Source organism: Hypanus sabinus, chromosome 18 (assembly GCF_030144855.1).
Source record: "Hypanus sabinus isolate sHypSab1 chromosome 18, sHypSab1.hap1, whole genome shotgun sequence".
NCBI classification, from domain to species: Eukaryota; Metazoa; Chordata; class Chondrichthyes; order Myliobatiformes; family Dasyatidae; genus Hypanus; species Hypanus sabinus.
The window spans coordinates 8,265,336-8,280,869 of record NC_082723.1 but is presented as its reverse complement, the minus strand read 5'-3'; the positions used below and the strand labels follow the sequence as shown (position 1 = coordinate 8,280,869).

General features: G+C 43.7%; 1 protein-coding gene across 10 annotated transcripts in view; it reads left to right on the top strand.

The window, feature by feature from the left end:
- Window positions 1–13,386, top strand: part of LOC132407308 (zinc finger protein 229-like) — a 38,376-nt gene extending 24,990 nt beyond the window's left edge. For 6 of the 10 annotated variants that reach the window (XM_059993624.1, XM_059993623.1, XM_059993627.1 and 3 more), the window contains one exon: window positions 9,909–13,386. In XM_059993624.1, the coding sequence (XP_059849607.1) occupies window positions 10,278–11,669 (1,392 nt within the window). In that variant the 5' untranslated portion in view covers window positions 9,909–10,277 and the 3' untranslated portion in view covers window positions 11,670–13,386. Of the gene's footprint in view, window positions 1–991; window positions 6,049–9,268; window positions 9,290–9,908 lie in introns of those variants that run through there. The other 4 variants (XM_059993621.1, XM_059993622.1, XM_059993620.1 and 1 more) reach the window with 4 other exon arrangements.
- The last annotated feature ends 2,148 nt before the right edge of the window (window positions 13,387–15,534 follow it).

Sequence of the window (15,534 nt, the reverse complement as noted above, 5' to 3'; positions counted from 1 at the left end):
TTTGCAGTCTCTTTCAGGGAGCGATGAACTTGGCGTCTAAGATCCCTCTGATCATCAACACTGTTCAGGGTTTTGCATTTAAAAGTGTAATGTCTCATACATTCGACCTACCGAGCTGCTAAGATGATCATCACTGATCAAATCTCACTGAGATTTCTCGGGTCCTGTTGAATTTGTTGCCAAGTGCACAAGTACGGGAAGGTACAGGTACAGAGTAACACTGACTTGTGGCAGCATCGCAGACGAGTACATTCAGATAACACACGGAACACAAATTATACGGTTCTCTGTCAGTAACAATCTAGAATCTATAAATATGTCATTAACTGTGAATAAAATACGGTGCATTCTGTCATGATCAATATTAAAATGTGCAATAACAGACTTGAAAGTGTTGAATTTGGTTCCTCTCTCCATTCCTCCTGTAATCCACAACCAGCTCCTTTGTTTTTGTCACAATGAGGGAGAGGTTGTTTACTTGACACGACTGTGTCGGGGTAATGACTTCTTCTCTGTCGGCTGTCTCGTTATTATTTGAGATTAGGCCAGTCAGTGTAGTGTCGTCAGCAAATTTAATTAGCAGATTGGAGCTGTGAGTGGCGACATAAGCCATTGGTGCACAGAGAGTAAAGGAGGAGGCCAGGGAGACTGAAGATCACAGAGAGAGAGGTGAGGGAGCGCACTTTTACCACCTGACAGGAAGTCCAGGGCAAGGTCTCTGACCTTCTTGTCGATACTTCACGCCTACGTATGGCTACTGCTCTGCCCATAACTGCAAGGAACTGCAGAGAACTTTGGAGAACAGAGAACATCAGAGAAACAAACCTCCCCTCCATGGACTCTTCCTACACTTCCCCAGCCTCGGAAAAGCAGGATATGAACTCAAAGATTCTCACAACCTGGATGTTCTTGCTGCAAACCCGCTCCCCCGTCGAGGAAGAGATACAAAGGCTTAAAATACGTACCACCCGTCTCATGGACGGTTTTCTGTTTGTAGTTATAAGCCAAATGAATGATAAAATGTACTCGACCTCACAACGTAACTCGACGTGACCCTGCACCATATATCTATCTGCACTGCACTTGCTCTGCAGCCATAATGCTTTGTTACAGTTATTGTTCTGTCGTATATCAGCTCAATGTACTGTCGTAATGTATTGATCCGTGTGGGTGGTCCGTCAGGCAAGCTATTCACTGTAACTCAGTAAGTGATAAGAATAAACAAATTCCCCATTTTAATTGTGTGGAAACTTAAGAAAGACTGAGCTTCTGCTCTGGAACCTCATAAGGAAACTTAACTGAACTGTTGTAATTACTGAGGAATGCAAATAAATGGAAAAGGCTTCAATCTCGCATTACGATCTGCGGTAACTGGGATCAGGTGACAGGTGGGGGGGGGGGGGTCTCCCATATCAATATCAGAATCAGGTTTAATAGCACCGGCATATGTCATGAAATCTGTTGTCTCTGCGGCAACAGGAGAACCTAATTCATAACAATAGATTTTAACAATTGTGAATTACAATAATATACACACTAAATCGTTAAATTATATAAGTAGAGCAACATAAAAATTAAAACTGTACTAACCTCTTTTAATTGTGTGGAAATTCTGGAGCAAAGCTTAACTGAACTGTACACATTGATGAGAAGCTCAGAAAAGTAGAAAAGGCTTTATTCTCATATGAATGGGTCGTATACCCAGAAATATTGGCTGCTCTTTGGCAGGGAGAAACAGTGGAATAGACCATAAGACCATAACATATTGGAGCAGAAGTTGGCCATTCGGCCCACCGAGTCTGCTCCGTCATTCAATCATGGGCTGATCCAATTCTTCCAGTCATCTCCACTCCCCTGACTTCACCCCAAACCCTTTGATGCGCTGGCTAAACAAGAAGCTATCTATCTCTGCCTTAAATACACCCAATGACTTGGCTCCACAGCCACTCATGGCAACAGATTCCACAGATTTACCACCCACTGACTTAAGTAATCTATCTGCATCTCTACTCTAAATGGACGTCCTTCAGATCTGAAGACATGCCCTCTTGTCCTAGTATCCCCTGCCATTGGAAATTTACTTTGCCATATCTAATCTGTAAAGGCCTTTTAACATTCAGAATGTTTCTATGAGATCCCTATTATTCTCCTGAACTCCAGGGGACACAGCCCAAGAGCTGTCAGACCTTCCTCATACAGTAAACGTTTAATTGTTGGAATAATTCTAGTGAATCTTCTCTAAACCCTCTACAATGCCAGTATATCACTTCTAGAATAAGGATCCCAAAACTGCACACAATAGTCTGTGTGATCTCACGAGTGCCTTACAGAGCCGCACCATCGCATCCCTGCTCTTAATACAACCCATACCTTCCAATCATATGTCATCTCCTTCCAATGATTTAATGTTGTACACAGGGCCACACCACTTCCTGTGCCTACTCACCTATCTTTCAGATACACCGTACATTGTTGGACTTTCAGCTCCCAATGGCCGCCACTCTTTAGCTAAGTCTCACAGATAGCTACAGTGTCATATTTGCCAATTTGTACCTGGATTTCAAGATTGTCCATTTTATTCCTGATGCTGCATGCATTCAAATATAACACTCAGTCCTGCATTTGCTGCTTTCTGTTTTAATTGCACGATGACTCTAATGCCCTGTAACTCATGCCATTGGTTTTGATTAAGCTTCATCTCCTGCCTGTTCTTTCTATAATCTCTGGTGCACGCCATCGTTGATTTATTTCTGTTTTCCCCTTCCTCTGCCCAATCACTCCGGTTCCCATCCCTCTGCCAAATTCGTTTGAACCCACACTAACAGCTTTATTCAATATTGCTGCTAGGATATTGTACCCTCTTTGTATTCAGGTGTAACCCGTCCTTTTCGTACTGGTCGTACCTGCCCCGGAAGCAGCCCAAGTTATCCAGGAATCTGAAGCCCTGCCCCCTACACAAGTCTCTCAGCCACACATTAATACCCCTGATCATACTATTCTTTCAGCGCTAACACTTGGCGCAGGCAGCAATCCTGAGATTACTACCCCAGAGGCCCACAAGGGTCTGAGTTGGCAACGTTTCTGTTTACGTTCTATGTCAATGCATCGGATGAAAATATTGATGGCCCTGTGGCCAATTTTACGAATGCAGTGGAATATTGAAAGGACTGGATAGAGAAGTTGTGGAGGGCTATAGTATCTGGTTATCACAATAACATAAATACAATATAAATGTACAAGCGGTAGTCTTGCTCCGTGGCTGGAGATTTTAACTTGGAGAATGGCGCTTTATTCACAAAATCCTCATAGTCCACAGTGACTGTACACAGATCCCAGCAATGGAACCCGCCACTGCAGCCCCACAGTGCACTATGTATTGATTGCAAAGCTACGAAATTTCATGTGAATAGCATCCCCTACCCCAACTCCACTCTTTCTGTGTCACCAGGAGACTGGGACATCTCACATCTCGCTGCCTCCGCCAGGCCATTAAACTGTGAACAACTGTGGTCAGGGACTGATCTCTGGAATTCTCCAAACGCTGCCCCCTTCCAGTCTAAAAATGACCCACTCATCCAGCCGCACGCTACCTGCAGTTTGTCGATCTCCAACGAAAAAGCCTAATCACCTACTCCTGAGGTTCAATACCATTGCTGACTCTGATTTTACCACCGACAGATACCAGGAGGGACATAATAATGTCAAAGTCTCTAGTCACAGCCGTGTAAATAAAATGTGATCTCACTATGTGTGTGGGGCATGCTCAGAATGCGAAGGATATAGACAAACTGAGCCAGGTCTCAGACTGACAAAGGGGAGCAATGATCCATTTTGATACAGAGGGAAGCAGAGAATTTAATATTGTGCCGGATGCCGGAACTGTGGCCAGTTAGAAGCTAAAGTCTTGTTCCTCCAAACTGTTTTGAGCTGTGACAGTGTTTTTTTATCAGAAGGCACCATGGGGCCTAAAATTACCTGAGTTGAAATGTTGCCCTTCACCCACTGATGTGCTTTTGTAAACTTCTAGCAGTGTAGAAAAGTCAAAGGATTTATGATTGGGAATCACAAACACAACAGGAATTAATTCTTACTCTCAATAATTTCTCCTTTGGCTCCTCCCACTTCCTCCAAACCAAAGGCGTAGCCATGGGCACCGGCATAGGTCCCAGTTATGCCTACCTTTTTGTTGGCTTTGTGGAACAGTTCATTTTCCAAGCCTATATGGACATCCATCACCCTCTTTTCCTTCGCTACGTAGACGAGTGCATTGGCGCTGCCTCCTGCACGCATGCTGAGCTCGCTGACTTCATTAACTTTGCCTCCAATTTTCACTCTGCCCTCAAATTTACCTGGACCATTTCTGACACCTCCCTCCCCTTTCTTGATCTTTTTGTCTCCATCTCTGGAGACGGCTTATCTACTAATATCTACTATAAGCCTACAGACTCTCACAGCTACCTGGACTGTAGCTTCCCATCTTCCCACCCTGTCTCTTACAAAAATGCTATCTCCTTCTCACAATTCCTCCCTCTCCGCCGCATCTGCTCTCAGGATGAAGCTTTTCGTTCCAGGACGAAAGAGATGTCTTCCTCTTTAGAACAAAGGGGTTTCTCTTCCTCCACCATCAACTATCAAGCTTGGGAAACAATGTTTAAAGTCTTAAGATGGTAAAGTAGAAAAGTTCAGTAATCCACGGAATAAGTGAGTGAGACGAGAGATTTGTAAATCCACACGAACATGTAGAGAGAAGGCAATTACGAAGAACTCCACACACATTCCACGCTGGATAAATGAAATAACTGTCGCCGAAGATCTTATCCGTCGATTAGTTCCGAAATCCCCTTCGAAATATCACCAGGTGACAGTGACAGGAATGTCGTCTTCAAGTGGTTACCACAGAACACCCCGATTCCAGGTAAGTGCCAACAGAAGTGATACCACGGGATACTCCAACAAATCCACACGTATGAATTATACAAAGTGACAGTCACACATCCGTTGTACACTGCGTGCCGATGATCAACCCGACCTTCTGGGCATGGAAGAGCTCCAACCCATAGCAGTGACAAGCTGAAGTTCCAACAGTCTCTGTCTCAGTCTCTCTTTCTCTCTCTCTCTCTCTCTCTCTCTCTCTCATGCTCTCTCTCTCTTGCAGGCTGCCGCAGCTTGTCTCTGACGTCTAGTCCCGCCTCTCACAGTGAAAGAACCTCAAACAACACACACAAAATGCTGGTGGAACACAGCAGGCCAGGCAGCAACTATAGGGAGAAGCACTGTCGACGTTTTGGGCCGAGACCCTTCGTCAGGACTCTGATCAGCCTCTGTCTTCAAACGAGCCTGCGGTCTTGTAACACAATGCACCTCTAAAGTCTGACAGAACACCAGGTACGATGGAGCAGAGTCAGAAACCAAAGAGTTGCCAGACTGAGTTAGGGCTTTGGGGCTCCAGAGAGAGATGCAGTCCACAGTTTACGAGGAGGAGGAGGAATCGGACCAGCAGGATGTGGCTAAAGTTTAAAGATTAGAAACTTTTGGAAACCGGTTGATCGAAAAAACGTGGTTAATTTCTGCAAAATACTGGTGGAAATCAACAAATCAGGCAGCAAATGTGGAGAGGAATAAATAGACAACGATTAGGCCGACTCACCAGCATGCCGAGTCTGTGTGCTCCTCTGCTTAGTTGCTGCCTGAACTGCAGAGCTCCTTCAACATTTTGCGTGTGTGCGTCTCTGTATTTCCAGCAACTGCAAAATCTCTTGTCTGCATTTCTGCATTTGTAAGAGGATTTAACTTTGCCATTAGATACACGTTGATATTGATTATCTTCTTATGGGAGCCGCTTTCTGCATTAAAACAGCTGCTGAGTTTTCTATACACACAGAAAAAAACTGAGGTATGGACAGTGAACCAGTATATGCAGAAACTTTTAACTGCAGCGTGATTAACCGTGAAGCACCGATCAAATGCGCAGGCGTCAGGGCTGCAGAGGTCTCCGGATATTACGCATGCGCGCAGTACGCAAAACGCCTCGGAAAATGTCGGAAGCAGGTAAGATCGATTCTCTGTGATTTTATCTTAAGCTCCGACCTCGGGACTATTGCTGTGGGTTCCGAACATTACACCCCGCAATCTAGGGACAGTCCTGCTCTCTTCCATCTCTCCAGCCCCACGACCCGTACCCCAGCCCCGGGGAGCTGATGAGGGAATGGGAGCCGATGGATCTCTCAGACAGAGCTGAGCTCCAGCTATCTGAATGCAAGGATTGGGAACTCGGAGAAAGGGATCAAAATCATTTCCATCACATGTTGAGAAAATCACCTTTGTTCTACCTCCAAATACAAACACTTATCCATTTGGCGCGTGGCCAAGTGATCTGAAGGTCACTGGTTCGAGCGTCAGCTGAGGCAGCGCGTTGTGTCCTTGAGCAATGCACTTAACAACACATTGCTCTGCGATGACTCCGGTGCCAAGCTGTATGGGTCCTAATGCCCTTCCAATGGACAACATCGGGGGCGTGGAGAGGGGAGACTTGCAGCATGGGCAACTGCCGGTCTCCCGTGCAACTCTGCCCAGACCTGCACCCTGGAAACCTTCCAAGGCGCAAATCCATGGTCTCATGAGAATAGCGGATGCCTATATAATCACAAACAAGAGAAGATCTGCAAATGCTGGATATCCAAGCAACACACACAAAATGCCGGAGGAACTCAGCATTAGTACTCTTTTACATAGATTTTGCCTGGCCTTCTGAGTTCCTCCAGCATTTTGTGTGTGTTGCTTGATCTATTTCCTCTTGCTCTGGACTTTACTACCTCTGAGAACATCTTTTGTCCCATTTTCTCTTGGTACAGAATGATATCAAACACCTTTGCCCTGGGCATCATGTAGCTTTCACATCACAAATGTCCCAGACTCCAGTGAGACAGACTACTGCCCTTCCCTTCACATTTATTTGCATTGCCATCAATGAATTCACCTGGGGGAGGGTTCAGAGGGAATATTTATGTACAATACAAAAACTGGTGTTACCTGCATGTATTGTAGTGATCCAAAAGTTGCTGGAAAATTTGCATGTGGGAAGAAGTGGAGTGATATTTGGAAATTTGACTTTTTAAACCGTTGCTTAGCAAGCAAATCACATATGGATGGTGTCCAAATGCTCTGATGAGAAAATCCTTAATTATCCACTATAGGCCTGCTACATAGGTTGTGTGAGAGTGCAGATGAAGTCGATCAAACCCAGAGGAGATAGAAGTTCTTATTGATATTGTTAATATGAATACCTCTCTATATAAAATTCAGTGTGCACATGCTGCTGTCACTGGGTCAAAATTGCACAGCATAAGATTTTTGCACACACTTTTCTTCACAAATCAGAAGGGACTGGTGGGAAGGTGGGGAGACCTTCAGTGTCCCTGACACCCTCACCTACAAGATGTGCACCCAGCTGCAGCTTGTAACCCTGCACTTTAAGGAGTTTGAACTGGAATAGATGAATTCCAGATCATCCAGGATTCAGAGGGGGTGACAGATATGACATGAAGAGAGGTGTAACACCCAGATTGCTGGACACAGGAAACTGGGTGAAAGTCAGGAAGGGGAACAAAGTTAAATAGCCATCATAGAGTACTTTTGTGGCCATCCCCCACAACAATAGGTGGACCACTTTAGAAAGTGTTGGAGGGAATTAGCTGGCAGTGAAATGTCAAAGTGGTGATACATGATATGTTAGTGAGGGGAACAGAAGGGGACTAATAGCCTAGGGGTGAGGCTTGCTACTGCTAGTGGGGGGGGGGGGGTTAGAGGTTAAACTAAAGTTTCAAGGGGTATGGGCCAGAATGCCAGAACAGATACTGGAGAGGGTGAATTGAATTGATTTTCTTACTTATATCCTTCATATACATGAGGAGTACAAATCTTTATGTTGCATCTCCATCTAAATGTGCAATGTGCAAATTATAGTAATTTACAATAAATTGTATGTACAACAGCACAGTCAATATTACACTGAAATACAATTATTTCAGCATTGAATTAAAGTCTGTTAGACTGGTGGAAGAAGCTGTCCCAGAGAGTTTGTTTTGACACCTGACAGATGTTGTTCAGACCTCAGACAAAGTCATCAATCGAAAGGTTGAGCATGGTGTGAAGACTATCCTGAGCTGTGTATCTCACAATGCAAGAATTATCATAGGAAAGTCTGATGAACTCAGGACAGGGAATTATGATATTGTAGCTATTACTGGGACTTGGTTGCACCCAACAGTCTGAGAGATTGAGAGGAACAAATCTGTAGAGAAATCACCGATTATGCCAAGAAACAAAGGTTGATTCAGTATGTGATTTTAACTTTCCAAATATTGACTAGGACTCCCATAATGTATAAGAACTAAATGGGGTAGAGTTTATCAAATATGCCCTTTAGTCAGCACATAGAATTCCAGACATAGAAGTATGCAAAAAGCTATTAGGAAATGACCCAGGGCTAGTGACAGAAATTCGTGTATGAGAACACTGTATCCAGTGATCATAAGGCCATGAGGTTCCAAGTAAATATGGAAAAAGAGAGGTCTGGACCATGGGTTGAGATTCTGTTGGAGAAAGGTCAATTTTGATGGTATCAGAAAGGATCTGACAAGTGTGGCTTGGGACAGGCTGTTTTCTGGCAAAGGAGTACTTGGTAAGAGTTGTTCAGGTGAAGTTTTGAGAATGTAAAATGCTTGTTGAAATAAATGTTGAAGTGTAACTGGTGCAGGCAACATCGGTTTTCAAGAGATATTGTGTTCCTCTAAATGCCTCGGACTGTTGGGTGCTACCAAGACTCATTGATGACTATAATATCATAATTTCATGCCCTGAGTTCATTTGACTTATTTTTTAGTCGTCTTCTGTTGGTTTCTAAAAGCTTCCCAATAGTTTTTGCTCTTTTGTTTGCCCTCTCATTTGCTTTTATGTTGGCTTTGGCTTCTCATTTTAGCCACTGTTGTGTCATCCTGCATTTCCAATGCTTCCACTTCTTTGGGATGTATCGATCACTCAGTTCCTGCATTGCTCCCAGAAACTACAGCCATTGCTGTTCCATTGTCAGTCCTAACTTTCCCTTTCCAAACAAGTTTGGCCAGCTTCTCTGTCATAGAATCATGGAGAAGTTCAGTTTGGAAACAGGCTACTTGGCTCATCGTGCCAATTCTGAAAAAAGATTTAAGCTGCCTTATGCAACTACCTGCACCAGGACCATCACCCTCCATACCTCTACCATCCAGGCTCCCATCCAAACTTCTTTTAAATGGTGAAATTAAGTTCATTTTCACCACTTATGCTGGCATCTCTTACCACTCTCTCATGGCCATTTCAGTAAAGAGCTTTTCCAAATGTTTCCATAAAATTTTCACCTTCCCTCTTACCCATGATCCTCTGGTTCTCATCCCACCCAACCTCAGCGGAAAACCTGCTTGCATTTATCCTCATAACCTCATAATTTTGTATACTTCCAATAAATCCTCAAAACAATGTATAATTTCCTTGTTTATGTTTAGAGTTATTTTTTGGTGTATAAGATGATGAGGGGCATTGATCATGTGAATAGCCAGAGTATTATTCCCAGAGTGTTTCAGTTACTGTGGGACCAGGCACCCATGCAGCTCAGTGGGAACAGGGAATACCAATGGACAGAGACAACCTGAGCCAGGTCACAGATTGGAGGTGGCAGAAATGCCCCATTCTTACAGTGACAGGAAGAGCATGAGAGATACCAGCATTGGGCCAAGTTAGAAGATGACTTCTCACTCCAACTTGGGATGAAACCCACTGTAACAGTGCGATGCCAGATCACACCTTCGCAAATCAAGTGATTTTATCTGAAATGTTGTCTGACACCCATTGATGGATTTTTATAAATCTTTTTACAGGTTAAAAATGAAAAGGAATTTGTCTGCAGGAAACTTGAACACAACACACCAGTTTTGCTGTCTCTGTCCAGATATTTAAGAAGTGGAGCAAGGGATTCACTCAATCATCCTTCCTGCTCAGACTATGTGGAGTGATATACTCCATCATCTGACCGACTGACATACCAGTCATTTTACACAGGGGGATCCTGTTCATCTGCTCAGATGGTGTGGATGGTGTTCACACTGGGCAAAGCCATTCAGCTGTTCTCTGTGTGAGAAGGGATTCAGTCACTCATCCCACCTGTGGACACACCAGTCAGTTCAAACTGCGCAGAGGCTGGTCATCTGCTGAATTTGTAGGGAAGGATTCACTCACTCATCTGACTAATGGCTCATCAGCGAGTTCACACAGGGGAGCGGCCGTACACCTGCACAGAATGTGGGAAGGGATTCATTCGGTTATCTAAACTGAAGGTACATCAGCGAGTTCACACTGGGGAGAGGCCATTCACCTGCTCGGACTGTGGGAAGGGATTCAATGAATCATCTCAACTGAAGGTGCATCAGAGAGTTCACACTGGCGAGCGGCCATTCACCTGCTCAGTCTGTGGGAAGGGATTCACTTGCTCATCTAAACTGATGGTACATCAGCGAGTTCACACTGGGGAGAGGCCATTCACCTGCTTGGACTGTGGGAAGACATTCACTTCCTCAACCCAACTGAAGGTACACCAGCGAGTTCACACTGGTGAGTGGCCTTTCACCTGCTCGGACTGTGGGAAGGGATTCACTCAGTCATCTAAACTGAAGGTACATCAGCGAGTTCACACTGGGGAGAGGCCGTTCACCTGCTTGGACTGTGGGAAGGGATTCACTTGCTCATCCCAACTGAAGGTACATCAGAGAGGTCACACAGGTGAGAGGCCGTTCACCTGCTCTGTCTGTGGGAAAGGATTCACTCGGTCATCCGAACTACTGGTACACCAGCGAGTTCACACTGGGGAGAGGCCGTTCACCTGCTCAGATTGTGGAAAGGGATTCACTCGGTCATCCGAACTACTGGTACATCAGCGAGTTCACAGCAGGGAGTGGCCTTTCACCTGTTTGGACTGTGGGAAAGAATTCACTTGCTCATCCCAACTGAAGGTACATCGACGAGTTCACACCGGGGAGAGACCATTCACCTGCTTGGACTGTGGGAAAGGATTCACTTGCTCATCCCAACTGAAGGTACATCAGAGAGTTCACACTGGGGAGCAGCTGTTCAATTGCTCGGACTGTGGGAAAGGATTCACTTGCTCATTTAAACTGAAGGTACATCAGAGAGTTCACACTGGAGAGAGGCCATTCACCTGCTCAGACTGTGGGAAGGGATTCACTTGCTCATCCCAACTGAAGGTACATCAGAGAGTTCACACTGGGGAGAGGCCATTCACCTGCTCAGACTGTGGGAAGGGATTCACTTTGTCATCGCAGCTACTGAGGCACCAGTCAGTTCACACTGGGGAGAGGCCTTTTACCTGCTCAGTCTGTGGGAAGCGATTCACTCAGTCATACACACTAAAGGCACACCAGTCAGTTCACACTGGGGAGAGACCGTTCACCTGCTTGGACTGTGGGAAGGGATTCACTTGTTCATCTAAACTGAAGTTGCATCAGCGAGTTCACACTGGAGAGAGGCCATTCACCTGCTCAGATTGTGGGAAGGGATTCACTTGTTCATCTAAGCTGAAGGTACATCAGCGAGTTCACACTGGGGAGAGGCCGTTCATATGCTGAGACTGTGGGAAAAGATTCATTCGGTCATCTTAACTACGGAGACACCAGCAATTTCACACTGGGTAGAGGCTGATCACCAGCTCAGACTTTCGGAAGAGATTCTTTCAGTCATATCAACCAAATGTGGATCATTGAGTTCACACTGGTGAGAGGCCATTCACCTGCTGTGAATGTGGGAAGCAATTTACTCAGTCATTAAACTCATGGAACTCTTGCTTTGGCTAGCAGATTTATATAGGGGGTGATAGACCCCTGGCCCAGCCAAATATTTGGAATCTCGTTTGGGTGGTTGCTATGTGATGACTCCTGTTACAAATCAGTCCCCTGAAATAACAAATGGTACACAACATACGATTAAACAATTGAGCTTTATAATTCTTACTTTGACTATATAGTTAGTGAAATAAACCAAAAGAAAAGAAAAAGGGCTCACTCTCACCATTCGAGTTTTCTCATCTCTCCCCATCAAAAGACCACGAAAATCTCTCTTTCAGACTCACAAGAAAGAACATTGCTGTCATTGGATAGTCTTGCACTCCAAACCCTTTTATCGCTTGTTGTAACCTAAACAATGCTGCTACATATAAACCTTTACCTCAGCAGTGAAAAATTACATAGAGGCCATTACATTAGCAGTGAAACCTTGCAGTATGTTACTCTTGTGACACACTACCGGGTTCACACTCGGGAGAAAGTTTCAATAAGCTACATGCTGGAGATTTGTCCATCACCGTTGCTGAATACAATTTCAAGAGTGACTGTTGGTGCTGAACTCTGCAATTATTGCTGCTGCTCACCACACCCAGTTCTGCACCCTGGTCATTGGGCATGGGAGGAGTTTCTTCTGCTGCACATTCACTTTTAATGGGACTGGAGTTTAATGTTCTGGATCTGAGACAAATAAATCAGTTAAACTCTGTCTCCAGTACTTAGTGAATTTATAACACACCTAGTGTGAATCAACTCAGGCCGGCAGGACACTGCCAGGGATTCTGTTCTTTTAACAGGATGACAGTCCTTTTAAATCCTCCCCTGTTGTACCCCTCTCGCTCTCTCTGTTGTGATGGGTTCCAAACAGTCACCACTCTGTGGGTGAAGAGGTTTCCCTTGAATTTTCTGCAGACTGAAGAAGTCGAGCTGACTGCAGTTCTGTCTGAGATGTCCCTCAACCCTCTAACTTCTGGGCTGAGGAAGAATGCCATTCGTAGTTAATCTCCTTATTCAGGGCTCATTTCCACATTATGTGTAATTTTCCCTTCTTCTTAAGGTAACACCACTGTCCTCTAAAGACTGAAAGCAGAATGGGAAACGAAGCAGGGTCAGAAGCCAGAGGCAGGTCTGCACAGGGCAGAGTTTGGGGCTCTGGACGATGGTTGGTGTAAGAATGTATGATAGGAGAAGGGAATCAGCAGGGTGTGGCAACGAATGACACAGTAGCAACATTTGGAAGCAGATTGACAGAGAAAATCTTTTGGTTGTCTGATAATACAAACAATAGCTGTGGTGAGGTGCTTCACTGGTCAAGGAACATTTGTGTGTTGGGAATGGTTTTATCTATTGAGCGAGTTGTTCCTGCTTATTTATCCTGTAATATTATATCCGGATAATTATTATGGATTGTCCTATCTGACATAATGTATTGATTATCATATAATTTCTTAGATTTTAACTCTAAAACTGGATCAGGCTTGAATTTATGCCTTGATGAAGTGATGGAGGTCATATTTTAAAGCAAGATGTTGGTGAATGATATATAGAACTTCTTTGTACCTGCACAAGTGATCAGATTGAGTTCAACTGGAATCTGGAATGTGTTGGATTGTGTCTGGTTTCTCTTGGCATTTTCTGCACTTACTGCTTTGTTTTTTTTTTGTATTTCATGTATTTTTGATTTTTGTTTCATTTTGTTAACCACCTTGTCCTGTATTTCTGCAAGGAACCCCTCTGTTTCTGGGAAGAAGTCTCCAACTCTCAGTGGAGTGCTTGATGCTTCTTTGTCAACATCTCATCTGCTCAGATTGTTGGGAAGTCTCCCATGGAGGGTCATACTTATTCCAGTGGTTAATGCTTTCTTCCATAGTGGTAATTCATTTTTCTGAGTTGGTCTTTCATTTAAGTTTTCTGGTCTGTATTGCTTATCACGATTGCATATACACACATGGAGTGCTGAATCCTGTTCATTTTTGATGAAAATATATACTTAGTTTTATCTGACTGTTGTGTGATTTTTTTATCATGTGTGTTATATTGCTTCCTACTTCTGTCCAAGCTAGTGTTAATCTAGGTGGGTTTGGGTGTAAATAGTCTTTTCTAAAGTTTTCTGAAGTTCTTATTTATCTTCATAAATTCTACTGATTGAAATGGGACCAAGATATTTTTATAAAAAATAATTCACTGTCAGTGTTGATGGAAGTGTTTAATGCCTTTGTTGTGTTTGTTAACTATTGAGCTCTGACAGGTTTTTTTTAAAGCCTTGAACTAAATTTTTCAAAGTTTTTCCCTATTTTGCACTACTTCCTATTTTCTTTGCTTCTTGATATTCTGGATACATGGGTATCAAGAGTCCTGATGAAGGGTCTTGGCCCAAAAAGTTGATTCCCATCCATTGATGCTGCCTGACATGCTGAGCCCCTCCAGCACTTTGTGTGTATTTCTCTAGATTTCTAGCATCTGCAGGTCCTCTGGTTTCCCAGATACTTACATGTTTCTTGAAAGAACATGCCAAGAACAAGCAGGCCATGTGGGTTGTGTGGCCCTGTTGTTAAAATATTCAATAAAATCATTAGAAAGAGATGGCATAGTGTTGGGAGTTGTAGAAACTGTGGGTAGAATTAAGAAACAGCAAATGTAAAAAAAAGAAATCCCTGATGGGAATTGTATAGACACCTCCAAACAGTAGTAAGTATGTGATCCACAAATCAGAATGCGAGATAGAAAATGCCTGTCAAAAGGGCAATATTTATGGGGGATTGTCATGTAGGTGATTTGGAAAATTAGGATGGTGTTGGTCTCAAGGGGAAGAACTCCTAGAATGCCTACGATGCTTTTTGGAGCAGCTCGTGGTTGAGGCCACTTGGGGATCAGCTATTCTGGATTGGGTGTTGTAGTGAACTGGAATTAATTAGGTCACTAAGGTTCAAAGAAACCTTAGGGGCAAGTGATCTTAATGTGATCAAATTTACCCCGACAATAGAGAAGGAGAAGCTAATGTCAGATGTGGAATACAGAGAATTAGAGATGCATGACAGAAACATTGGTCAAAATTGATTTAAAAAGAACACAGGCAGGGTTGAGAACAGAGCAGCAATGTCTGGAATTTCTGGAAGCAATTTGGAAGGCACAGGATATACACATGGCAAAGAGGACATAGTATTTTAAAGGTAAGGTGACAAAACCATGGCTGATAAGAGAAACCAAAGACAATAATAAAAACCAAAGAGATGGCTTAGAGCAAAAATTACTAGGAAGCTAGATGATTGGAAAGCTTTTAAGAACAAACAGAATGCAACTAAAATAATTAAGAAGAAAAAGATGGAATACATAGATGAGCTAGGCAGCAATATTACAGAGGATAACATTTTTTTCTTCAGGTAATAGTGTAAACGAGAGGCTGAAGTGGATATCAAACCTCTGAAAAATGATGCTGGAGAGGTAGTAATGGGGTGGGGGTGGAAAGTGATGGCAGAGGAACTGAATAAGTATTGTGCATCACTCTTATCTGTCGGACACTTGCAAAAATATGGAAGTCCCAAATGTTCATGGTCAGAATGTTTAAAGTTACGTTACCCGGGAGAAGGTTCTTGGGAAACAGATGGTCTGAAGGTAAATAGGTTACCTGGACCAGGTGGTACACCAACCGGAGATG